Raw genomic sequence first — 12,979 nt, 5'->3', positions numbered from 1 at the left:
CCTGGCTGCATTCAGCACTACAAGTGCTGGACAGCACCCAGCATTATTTTGTTTCACTCAGGATTTGGGACTGACCAAATAGGTGAGTGGTGGGTACTTGTTTTGGAGGAACAGAGCATGTAACATCTCCGAATGCACTGCCTGCAGTCTAAGGTTTCCAGAGTGTAGTAAAAGTTATGACAGACTTCAGGGAAGGTCGTAAAATACACCAGCATGTCTCAGTGTATTTTAGTACCAGGCATGGAATAAAAGTTTCATCAAAGTTTAAAGGCTCAGTTCTTACATTATGTTTGCACCTTCCCCACCCTGTTTTCTCTCCACAGTTCACAAAGGTGTATCTCTAAGCAGGGCATAGCCTATGGGTGGTAATGAATGTGCATTCAGCATGGTCCACCTCATCATCCACACCAGCAGAACAAAGACGGAGGTGTTTGTTTATGTGCCACTATGGAAAACACAACTGGCCTAGGCGACGGCTGGGTAGCCTCAGGCCTGGGAGCCAAATCTGGGCCATCCAGAGACAGAGTCTAGCTTTTGTGGTTCAATGGATGGCCCAACCCTTTCCTTCTGATCATTTTGTAATTTCCAGGCTTCTGTACAGTTTCCTCCCATTGCAAAAGTCTGAAATGTCTCAAATTGCTCAGCTGCTATCAGTAAGAATTCAAAGCTCTAACATGCTACTATTGTTTGTGTTTTCAGCCCCACAGGTTTGGCCCTGCCTGACACTAGAATTTGGGCTCCAAGAGCCTCTCCAAAATTTAATTTAGCCCGTATACTGAAAGAATGATTTCTTTGTGTTCTCCTCCACTGTTCTGAGATAATTATTACACATGCAGTTTACAAAAATACAGATTTATAAAATGAAATCAGCATAATGTAAAGTCGTTGCTTGCATTATCTAGATTCTAGAATATTCTCAGCTGGATTCAAGAGCACTCAATAATGCAATGCAAAACAAACACTTCCACCAGTGAATCTTCCAATGTATTGATCCATGTTGAGCTTCTGGATGCTATCAACCACTGATTCTTTGTAGTTTTGAGCACAAGTGAGGAGTATGTGGCCCTCCAGAAGTTGTTAGAGTGCATCTCCTGCTATGCTTGACCATTGGCTGTGTTAGCTGTGGCTGATGGACTTGGAATCCCACAGCACCTGGAGGGATACCAGCTACCCAGTCCTGCTTTAGACTGATTCCACTAGGTGTTTGTTTTTCTTAATCTCTTAGGGTAGAGGTAACTTGTTTAACAGGGATGATCCAAATAAATCAGTATTTGGAAGGTCAACATGTTTCACTGTTTACACTAGATTTCCATAAATTTTGGGAAAACATGCATGCTTTTAGAGCACAAAAGCTGAAGCAGGAGAGCAAGCAAAGCTTCTCAAAGAATGGCTGTGTAGAAATGGCTCATGTTATACAGCAACCCATTTAAAATGATGCAAGCTTTGATAACATTTACCAAAGGTCCTCCAGACCAATCCCTTTACATTTGCATTGGTATAATTGGCATACAGCTGATCCTTTTCATATGAGGTGATAATCCAAAAGGCTGCAAGACTGCACGTTTCTCAGGAAAGGAAACATATTTATTAAGAAAGAGGTTAGTTTCTGTTAAAACCAGACTCTAGCTGGTCTAGATCCAGTTCCCCTCTGCTCTGTGTGCTCAGCGATAGAACTATGGGCTAGTAGGTTTCCCTAGCAATGAAATATTTTCAGGCTCTGGGCTGGTCTGCCCAGGATGATGATTGGGCTGCCCTGTAGCGAAGGGGGTTTTGGTTGGGCTGAGACTTGCCCAGTCAACAAGGTCTTCCTGTCCTTTAGGTGTTTCTCTGAGCTCCTTGGCTTGGTTCCTAAGCTCTGAGCCCTGGTCCACCCTGGCAGCTGCCAACAGCTCAACCATGATGGCTTCAGTAAACAAGTTCAGCTTATGTGTGCACTGATGTGCAAAAAGGCCTGGCAAATGAGTGCGTGTGTCGTGCAGCTGGTGTGGTAAAGTGCTGTTTCAGTTTCACTGCGACTACAACGGGAGATGGGTCAACAAGTTCTGTTTCTGTATTGAAAACTGAGCTATCTCAGCTATTGCATAATCCTTTCCCCTTTTCTTTTTATTTTAGGAATCTTCTGGATAAGGATACATTCTCCAAATCAGATCCATGTAAGTAAATACTACATATTTGCTTACATGTAGTATTTTGGTAGTATTTTACTTTCAGGTAGTAGTTTGGTTGCAGGATTTCTGTGCTTAACTTACAAATGTTCTTGACAAATCTAGAACTTGTTAGTTCTGAACGCATGGACCCTTCTCACAGGGTCTGTATCATACCCCATATGCCAGCTTTCCCCAATCTCATGCTTTCTAGACGTGTTGGATTACAATGCTCAGCACACCTTAGCCATCACTGGGGCATGCTGGGAGTTGTAGTCCGACACAGCCAGAGGGTACCAGGTTGGAGAAGGTTGCCATATGCTAATAACAATCTCATTATCCAAGTGCATATCCTTGTGTAAACAAAATGGCACCAACCATGCACAAGAGGAAGGTATCTGAAGCTTTAGGAGATGCCCCCCCCCCCCAAATTGTTAGGGGAATAACCTCAAGGGGATGGGGAAGGGATAAAATCCAGACAGCCCAGACAGCATGTGTTATGACTGTAGAATGATGACGGGCCATTAGAAGAGGTGCAGAGGAGAGACGGAACAGAATATCCCGGAACATGGCTGGCTGGTTCGACTCCTGAACAGGAGAATGCCACATTTTGTTGCATTTGTAGAACGTTCTTTACTAGGTAAAGAATGCAGGGAGCATCCTTAAGATCCTCACACAGATGAAGGCGGACATTGAGAGCGGAGCTGGAGAAAAGATGGCTGGGGCAGTATTTTCTGTCTGCCGGTTTGCCAGTGCTTTGGCAGCAGCTCTTCATTACAACCTCATTAATCTTCTTTGCATCCCCCTTGTGCTTTCGTAATGGGACGTATTTGAAAGGGAGCCAAAGATACTAATGAAGGTATCTTGATTGGCTAATTTAAACAGTCACCCATAAGCTCTTGCTTTGATTTCTGTGGTTTCCCTGCAAAATCATGAAAGATGAACCTGAATGCATTTGCTGTAGTCGGATGGTGAGACTGCCTCCCGCTCAGCCTCTAAACGAGAAACAGTTTCCCATTGGCCTTGGGCTGGTTGCATAAGAGGCAACTTGTATCAGTCAAAACAAAAAGCAGGGGCATTTTGAGCACTTACCTGCTTCTCATCCTAACTGCACTGCTTATCCATAAGGAACAGGAAGGAAGACGCTTAATTGTAGGGAAAGTTATCCTGCCTGGACTGGAATTGAATGAGCTGGATAAAACTTGTTCTTTATATGTTTTGTATTGCGACTTATTTTTGAGCAAATGAGTATAGGATTGCAGTGTAAAGCTGCCATCTTATACACACTTACATGGGAGTAAATGTGGATTCAACATGCTGGCCAAGAATTATGAGGAGTGCAGTCTCAACAACTGGGAGGGAACTAGATTGAAGTAGACTGATATATGAGACTTGGCTGCATGCCGCGCTTGCTTGCTTGCTTGTCTTCTGCAAGCACTAGATCCCCATGGTGATTCTGGAAGTTCAGAGAGCCGAATAGGTTTCTGGAGGCTTCTGCCTAGGTTAGCTCCTCATCTCCAGGACAGCTGCTCCACCCTTGATAGCTGCTTTTCCATACATGAGCCAAGCCCCAGACCAGGAGTCCTTCAAGCCATGCCCTCAATGTCACAATGACAGGACTCTGTCCCATTTCACAAAGTGGACCTAGCTTAGGCAACTAGGATTGAAAGAACAAGGCCAATAAAAGAAAGCTGTGCTTTTTTGAGAGTGAGTGTGAGGCAGTGGTTACGATGTTGGATTTAGGATTAAAAAGACGTGAGATCCAATCCCTGTCTTGTTGTGAAGCTCAACAGGTGACCTTGCAGATTGGCTATAAGAATAAAATGGGGAGGGAAAAGAAACCTGTATGGGTCATCTTGAGCTCCATGGACAAAAGGCAGGATAGGAGTGTAAGAATAAATGCACAAACAAACAAACATTGCTGTTGATATGGGGACTGGGTTCTTGGTTCTTTGCTTGGTTCTTTGAGTGAGTGGCGGACCTCTGAGAAATTCTCTGTTGATATTTCTGTTAGGATAATGTGGGCTCAGCAGGCTCAGCTTTGCTTATCTTGATTCTCATGGATGTGCATCAGCAGGCAGAGCAGATGTTGCTGGACTTTTAACTTTTATTGAGTTCCAAGTGTAGCTCTACCAATATGCATGGCCATCTAATGTTTCAGGTCAGTGCAGTAGATAGCTAAGGCCCCATCCCACAGTACCTTCTGCTACTTGGTGTGGAGTAATTGTCCTCTTCCAGGAGCTTCCATTTCATTTTCCCCACCACCTGTGACGTTCCAGAACTCAGCCACTCTGTTTTGGCCTGTCTTGAGGGTAAACTGCTTTTCATGGTATAGGGAGCTAGAGAGAGATGTAGCAGTGCTATTTTTGCACACATTGTCGTAAATAGTATCAGTGTTGTGGAAAGGAGCAAAAGAGATAAGAGAGCAGGGCTTTGCTGTTTTCTGGAATGTACGCTCAGCCCCAAATCACAACAGAAGAATCCAAATTCAATGAATCTGCTTGGTTCCTGTTCTTGTTGAAGCCCGAGGTGTCTGGCTAATATAGGCTGCACAGCATGATACTATTCTTAAACTCTTTTTCCCATGCCACTGTCTGAGTTGACTTGTGCTTTTTCTCTTTGCAGTATGTGTGCTGTATTCTCAGGGCATAGAAACCAAACAGTGGAGAGAGGTATGTAGTCCTCAGATACTTTGGGTAATGCTTGCAAATCACTTTCCTGCTTTGCAACACAATTTCCCCACCTTTATACCAATGATTATAATTCCTCTTCTGAACAGCAGGGTATGATCAGCAGCTATTTGAGGCATATCCAGCTGGTTAACGCTTGTTTTTATGCTTTCTCCTTGTACTTTGATGTGAGTGAAAACTTATGAAGTAGTTGAATGTATGGCTGCTGTACACAGCTCGTTTCTACGCTCAGGCTATGCCTGCTTGGGGGAAGGGATAGCTCCTACCATCCCTTGTGTTGGCAGAGAGTAGTACCACACTGCTGCAGCTGGAAGGTGCTCTACAGCTTTTTGGGGGCTGCTGGCCAAGGGACCTCTTCCTCAGTGACCATCTGCTCTTGCTCTACCTCCTCCTCTTTCCCATCCCTGCTACTTGTTTGGTGGGCAGAGAGCCAGGGATCTTCTTCTCACCAACTCCATGCTCTGGGCCAGAGCAAGAGCCTGCTGCAATGGTGAGGAGGAGGAGCAGCCCCAGGGGCAATTGTCAGTGGCGGGGCGGGGGGGCTTGCTTGAGAGTACCTTTGATACCAGCCCTGCTTATCATGGTGGAAGGCCACACTGAATGCAGATGGGGCCCTGATAATGCAAGGGGGACCGTGGGCCGCATGCTGGAGAAGTGGAAGGGGGACTCAGACTAGACCTGAGAGCAGCACAAGTGCTTAACATTGCATAATGCTAGTCATGTAGAAGTTGCTGTGGAGGGACCTGATTTCGAGGCAGAAGGCTTGGGCAGGGGAGAGCCGCTAAGTCCTCCTCCTTCCGAAGCCTTACTTTCCTTCTGCTCCTCTAGGCAAGCGGTTTCCCTTAGCCAGGTCCACTTCTGCTACTGGAACTTTTGTTGGAAGAAATGTTCATAGAGAGAGGGGCTGGAGGGAGGTGAGCCTGGGGTAGGTGGGAAGGGAGCCACCTAGACTTGGAAGACATCTGACACCCCACAGCAAGACACCATCACAACACACCTTCCTGACCTACAAGATCTGTTGCTTTTAGAAACATAGGATCCCTACTTCTGTCTTCTTGCATGGCGAAACACATGGGGCCACTCAGTGCCTCTGGGGCTGTGCTGTAATTCTGTGCTGTATTTAGGTGACTGTACTGTTAAATTATGGCTGCAAAAGAGTTCGTGTAATTTCAGGTTTTCATATTGAAATCAACTGTCTGTACTTCTTGCTTCTCTGTCCTATGGAGGATAGAATTTGCAACTTCCTCATGAATCCGTTGTACAGACTACAATCACAATAGCTCCGTATAACTTTCCACAAGGCAATGTAGACCTTGGATATCAGTGTGAATGGCATGGGCCTTCGTTGCCCTGGCTTGTGTCTTTAGAGCCAGGAGCATTGGAATGGAAAGACACAAGAGGAAGCTTTGCCCAAAAGAAGTATGTTGCATGAATAGCCACAGGAACTATCCTGCAAAGGCAAAGGCAAATGAATAACACTTGTCTCCTCAGAGTCCTTACAGGTACTTTGCTTCAGCAGCAGATCACCAATGACAGCTCCATTGCTGCAACTAGGTCCTCCCACGCAGGTAGGCAAGGGATGGGGTCTCACCAGGGGGGTGGAAGATCATGCACCAAATCAGGACCCCTTCACCTCCTCTGTTAATCTGCCCAGGGAGGGATGGGTGTGTACCCAGAGCCATTCCATACAAGTTTACCAGCTGTGCTGTCCTTATTCAACTAATAGGAATTGTGCTCCCCACAGAGAAGACAGCTGGTAAGCATGCAGAATGCAGAGAGGGATCCCTGTTGACTACATACCCTCTAAATAACCTGTGAACATCAGTCCACTCCATTCCATCTTTTGGCACACATGACCCATTGTTCCTTTTCTGATCAGAACCAGGGTATGTAGAGCAGAATGAATGGAAACTGGAGAATGCATCTAGGTGAGAGGGCATATAGGTTCAAACACAGATATTAAGAGCAGATAACAGTGGCAAATTGGAAGTGAGAAGATACAGAGTAGAACATCTCAATTCTCCACCTTTGATCTCTGATGCACACTTGGCCATTGAAATTGCCTGTTGAAGCTGCTTCCGCCATCCATCCTTATTTCCGTGTTTCTCTTGTCTCTCTGCAGGCAAGCAGGCAGCTTACGAGCACTCACAGGGAAACAGAGGGGTCTCCAGCCCTAGTGCCATGAAGATTACCACTGCCTCCTAGAGCAGCTGTGATTGGTGTTCTTCCACATAGGGCTCCCACCTTCCTCTTTAGAGGGCTCTTGTGGCCTCCCAGAATGCATGACAGACAGCAATCTAAGAGGTGAGGCATTGCCCAACATGGCAGAGCCATGGTGGAGAAAGCTGTGCCAGTTCCTCTTCTGTCTGTCATGCAGCTCTTTGGGCACAAGGACACTGCAAGGACAAAAAGGTTGATGGGCCCGCTCCTCTGCGTCACTTTCAGCCCCCATTCCACTCCTGATCTTTTAAAATAAAAACAGCAATGGTTTCAACTATGCACCTGTCTTTTTATCATTCACTTCAAACATTTTCACAACAGGGAATTGCCGTCAGTGGAAAGAGAGGGTCTGCCCACCATACCGGCACTCGGTCTGCAGCTTGTCCACAGCCTGGCCCCTGCCGTATTAGCAAGGCATCAGGCGGGAATCCCAGAGGTGCAGTGACTTTCATGGTTGCCACTGGTGCAGTTTGGCTGCAGGAGGTGGTGGGCTGGTGCAGGGGAACGATCGCAAGGCATGCCAGGGCAACCATCAGCCGATGCTGGCCAGTCAGCCAAATAAGCTTTGGGAAGACGTGGCTGGATGTGGGATAGAAAGGTCTGGGCAAAGGAAAGGCCTCCCAGAGCATGTCTGAAAAAGGCAATTGCTTGAATCAGACTACTGGTTCGTGGGTCATAATAGCCAACCTTCTGACTACAGATATCAGCTGCTGTTTCCCTCCTATCCTATGGGTGATGGTGGCCTCTTTCAGGCTAGGCACTGGGGGCTTTCTCTGTTGGACTGGCGGTACATTGCCTGTGTGAAACGGAGTGGACTGAGTAGGGTAATCTCATTTTGACATTGTGGTTATTGCCAAGCTCTGAGAGATGCTTTCTGGAGAAAATGGAGGTATTGGTGGTATACACAGACAGGACTGGTACACAGAGGTGGGGTTTCTCAGGATACTGCTGGAGTGGTTGTTCATGTTGCTCCACTAGCAATCTGTAGCCTTTGTGCAGTTGATGTAGCTGTCGTGAGTATCTGGGTTTGCTGCTACGTTATGTTAGCATTAACCTTGAAGTTGCAGCCAACTAAAGCAATGGGGCACATTTTTCCCCCTGTGGTTATAAAGATGCTTAATAAACTTTTCTCCTATCCCAGCTAACTCTCCCGAGATACGTACACTGCAGTGCACTACTCATTACTCACAACAGAAAGCTTTCAATCCATATGTTGTGGTCTGTAACCCTGAAAAGGAGAGAATAGCTGAATATATAGAATGGCAAGATCAGCAAAATTTAAGCTTAACTTCATTTTCAGTGTTTGATTTAGGCAGGTGATTCGCAAATACATTTATGCTTGTCAAATAAGGAGCTTTGGCTATTGGGTGATGGTGATGGTGATGGTGATGATGATGATGAATGTGCAGTTTAATTGTTGACTATTGAACAAACTTGTGTTTTGTTTGCCTTTTATTGTTTTAGGAAGTTATATAAGTCTTGATAAAAGAAGCCAAAGTCCGGGAGACTGACCCGGTGAATGTTAATGCAGACCCCTAACTTTCCTGGCCACTAAAAGCATAAAAAGCCTGACCCTAAAAGTCCTAGGAGAGTAATAGTATAGAACATCAAACAACAAAATTCAAATAAAACCCCATCTTAAAATACTTCAGCACTTAAAATATTGGGAAATAGCTGCATGTACTTGGAAGCCTTTCTTTGGTAGCTTTTCTGTGTATCTAATGACATTTAATATATATGGGAGAAGATATAGCTTAAAGATATATGGGGGTGATCACATGTTCACTTTATGAGTCTAGGGCCCTGTGCATCCATATGAGCTCCATAAGGGAAGTGGGCGCATCTGTGCAACATGCAGAGTCGATCCACTTGCCCTGTACAAGAACTCCCTTGCCCGCCCAACATCATCCGATTCTCTGTGAAGACCACGCAGGAGTAACAGGCAAGGTGGCCGGCTTTGCGGAGCTGCTTCTTGGCCCCGGTGCTTATAAATCAACAGAGGTCAATCCGGGCTGTGGCTCAATAACAAGTTTCTGTACTGTTGATGCCTGAAGTCCGTTGCTGCAGGCCAAGGTGGCACAGGGTGTTGGGACAGATAGGATGCCAATGTGCCCCTGCGGTTTCTTGGAAAGGAAGCCACTGCTCTTGGCAGGCAGGTTTTGGCAACAAGCTCTATCCAGCCAAGTACTAATTGAATACACACAGAGACACATACAAATATTTAAATACGAACGAAGGGAAAAAGCACACAGACAAGGATGAGTCTACATATAGTATGTTCAGGGCTTTATTGTTCAGTCCATAAAACTTCTAAGCTTAGTTGAGTTCTGACATAATGTCCCTAGGACAAACATTGTGCAATTGTCACGCATAGGCACACGTTTCTGTGCAACTACATGCATGTAGTAGGACTCGTGGTATAGCAACGGTCTGTGCCTAAGAGGTATATTTCGCCACCAGCTGTGGAGCTTGTCACTCTGCATTATCAGTACAGGTGAAACCCCAGTTGTTTGTAACATCACAGGTCCTAGTTTTGCCAAGCTAGAGAACAAGAGACACAGCGTGTTCTCATAATATTTGCTGCTGAGCTGTCAGACCTCTTGCTAATGTTTTCAGAGGAACTTGGGGGTGATGGTTAACATCTGCTGTTTGGGTGGGCACCTGCTTAATTGGAGGTTTTTCAGGGCAGGGCAGTTCCATGTCACTGGTGCTGGAAGGTTCTTGGGGAGAGATGATATAGATGGTTAAGGTTCTTGCTTGGCTCTCCTAGGAGATGGTGCTGGACAGTGGAAGAGCCAGAGCAGAACATATCCCATACTGTCCTGCCCTCATCCCCATATCCCATCAGCTGGAAGGGAAGCCCACCTTCATGAATTGACTGAAGGACACTTCATAGCAATGTGGGAAAGCTGAACCCAGAATATGGAACTCCTTCCCTTGGAAGACCTAACTTGTCTTTTCTGCCACCACGTGAAGACTTTTCTGTCTAGACAAGTGTTTGAGGGGCAAACACCACTGTTTCAGCTAAGGTTCTAGAGAAGGTTGTGTTGGAGCAGCTGCAGGAACCCTTGGATGATACTGACTATCTAGACCCCTTGTGGTGTGGTTTTCAACCTGATTACAAGTCTGAATTGGCCTTGGCCACCGTGACGTACCTTGATCAGGAAAGGGACACAGGGAGCATGACCCTGTTAACTTTTGATCCCATCAGCCATGGCATCCTCCTGGATCATCTTCATGGGTTAGCTGTTGGAGGCATAGTATTACAGAGTTCCTGTCTTACTTGCTGGACCTAATTCAGAGAAGAACATTGGGAAACGGTTCCTCAGACCCCTGACAATGGAGCCACGGGGTCCTTCAGGGCAGTGTCCTGCCCCCAGTGTTATATAACATCTATATGAACCCAGTGGGAGCACTCATGGGAAAATTTAGGGCTGAGTGCCATCAGCAAAAGATCTCCAAGTCCTGCACTACATATGCAATGCCAAAAAGATGATCAGTGGTATATGTTGTCTCAGATCCAGTCATTTATACTGCAGGAAGTAAGTGTCAGGCATCTCTTTCTCTGCTACTTTGGTGCCAAGCAATCATTGGTGCATGTAGAATTACCCTAGCAGATGATCTGTTTGACAGACAGAAAGTATATGAGCCCCTCCAGACTGGAATGAATAAATCCCAGTTCATATTTTCCAAAAACCCATTGATCAATATATCAGCCACCAAGCATCATTTTTCTCCTGGAGAAACACAGCATCTGGGTTTGTTTGTGTCTCTGTCTGCACCGCCCCCCTCCCCTGTCGTTCCCTTCCCCCATCCCTCATTAAAAGAACATTTATGAAGACCAAAAACATGATTGTGTTAACATCTAAGCATGCGTAATGCACATCAGGGAGATATCAATGGGAAAGATTTTCTAAGCTGGTTTGATTGTTTCTGCTGAATGCAACATAAATTTCAAAACCTTTTGACTTGACCCATGAAGAAAGGGACACTCTCAAAAGGGAAGAACAAATGTAAAAGAAATTGGTTATCTCTGAATGAATACTATTTCATTGCCCCTTGAATTTGGAGAATTTGGAGGATTTCCTCACCTATGTGGACATCAGTGTCTCTAGTCTGTTCTATGTAGTTATTATTTATAATGTGTTGCCATTTTATAATACCAGTCATGAAGCTTTCATTATAATGAAGCTTTCATTCTGCATACACACAGCAATGGTCATGACTGGAAGGATGCTTCCTTCCCTAAATTCAGTGTTTGACCTCCATGAGGCTAGAAGTCTGTTTGCACTGTGTTGAACTCAGGCTGGGCTTTTGGTAGCTGTTGCCTTCCAGATTTGATTGACCAGAATCCCATCATTGCCACCCAGCATGGCCATTGATGGGAGTTGTAGCCCAGTCCATCAGGAAGGTACCAGGCTGAGTTACACTGCTCTGTATATCAGTGCCACCAAGGAGCGGATGTCTCCTCGTGCATGGCTGTGCTGGCTGGAGATGCCGAGAACTTTCCTCCAAGACATCTGCAGGCTACCAGATTATAGAAGGCAGCAAGCTGATTTGACCATCTGAACATTACAACATTGAGTTGTGCCGCCTGTTTCCCTGGAGCAGTTTACTTCCTTCTTCCTTCATAGCAGCAAAAGAAATTCAGAGCACCCATTGTGTGTTTGCATGATTACCTGTCACTGGTTTTGAAGCTAGCAAAATGGCAGAGCAGCTTCAATGGCAGAGCAGCTTTGGCCAACTGGAATATAGGCCTGTGTTCCAGTCTCAGCGGTTATGAAGGAGCCACAATTTGCCATCCTGAAAGAAGGATCTTTGGTGGAAGGTGGGAGGCTCATCCATAGTTCTCATCTGTGCCCTAGAAATAAAAGCGCAGGAGTGTGTGTGTGTAAATAATGTCAGAGTGTATCTCTCATTTTGCTGTGCTAACACTGCAAATCTGGGCCAGATATCTCACTGCCTGACAGCCAGGACTGTTGGTTTTTGCTTTGGCTTTTTTAATACTAACATCCAGGGAATTCTCTGATTGCTCAGTGATACCTCAGTCCTAACAGAAAGTACTTGAGATGGGGGGCTCTGTCTCACTATAGTAGAAGACTTTGTACTGTCTATTATAGAAAAATGTCGAGCTTCACTGTTTAACATCAGTCTTCCGAACCCGGTGCCATGCAGCTCCCATCTGTGCCAACTGGGCACAATGAGGTCATATAAGGTGAGCTGGCACCCACAGGTACCCCACAGGTATGGGAGCAAGTACTGCTGCAATGGCACCAAATCTGGGACCAGCTGCCCCCACTGAGAGTAAAGCATACCCAGTATCCCCAGGCCCCAAACACTCTTGGTCCCTTGGGAACAGTTGTCCCAGGATTTCTCCGGGGTCTCTTGTGTTGGGCCTCCTTGCAGACCTCTTGTATCTTTAGGCGAAATTTGCTGGGACAATGTTTTGCTCAGCAGTGGTGTGGAAGCTGGTTGTTACGTTAGGGGTTAATGTGACCAATAGTGTGATAGGCCTCTTTGTAAGCCTTCCCCTTTTCATCGCAAAGCACACAATCTGGGTGTTGGTGGAAAGAGGGTAAATGGCTACAGAGGAAGGAACAAGCACAGAATGAGAAAGCACAGATTCAGAGCACAAAACAGTAAGCAGTGGGGGAGAGTCAGTGGCGAATGACAAATAAAATAGAAAATACAGTACAGCTAGCATAGTCCTGCACAGTCTGTCCTGCTTCTTTGAGGACTCATGATTTCCATGGTGAAGTTCTTCTGGGGCCACTTTCAGCTCTTCCCCCTGCTTCAACCCTTTTGGGGAGACCAGGCACCTGTACCAGAGAAAATCCTTGATACCTGACTGCATTGCTGGAGAAGACTCCTGCGAGTCCCTTGGACTGTAAGGAGATCAAACCAGTCAGTCTTAGAGGAGATCAG

General features: G+C 45.9%; 1 protein-coding gene across 2 annotated transcripts in view; it reads left to right on the top strand.

Moving 5' to 3' along the window:
- Positions 1 to 12,979, top strand: part of LOC123033998 (copine-5) — a 146,855-nt gene that overhangs the window by 31,673 nt on the left and 102,203 nt on the right. For both annotated transcript variants that reach the window (XM_044451006.1, XM_044451013.1), the window contains exons 2-3: positions 2,113 to 2,153; positions 4,770 to 4,816. In XM_044451006.1, coding sequence (XP_044306941.1) covers positions 2,113 to 2,153; positions 4,770 to 4,816 — 88 coding nt within the window. The remainder of the gene's footprint in view (positions 1 to 2,112; positions 2,154 to 4,769; positions 4,817 to 12,979) is intronic.

This window comes from Varanus komodoensis, unplaced genomic scaffold, assembly GCF_004798865.1.
Source record: "Varanus komodoensis strain SLA01 unplaced genomic scaffold, ASM479886v1 scaffold1, whole genome shotgun sequence".
In the NCBI taxonomy this organism is placed as follows: Eukaryota; Metazoa; Chordata; class Lepidosauria; order Squamata; family Varanidae; genus Varanus; species Varanus komodoensis.
This window is presented reverse-complemented; position numbering and strand designations above follow the sequence as displayed.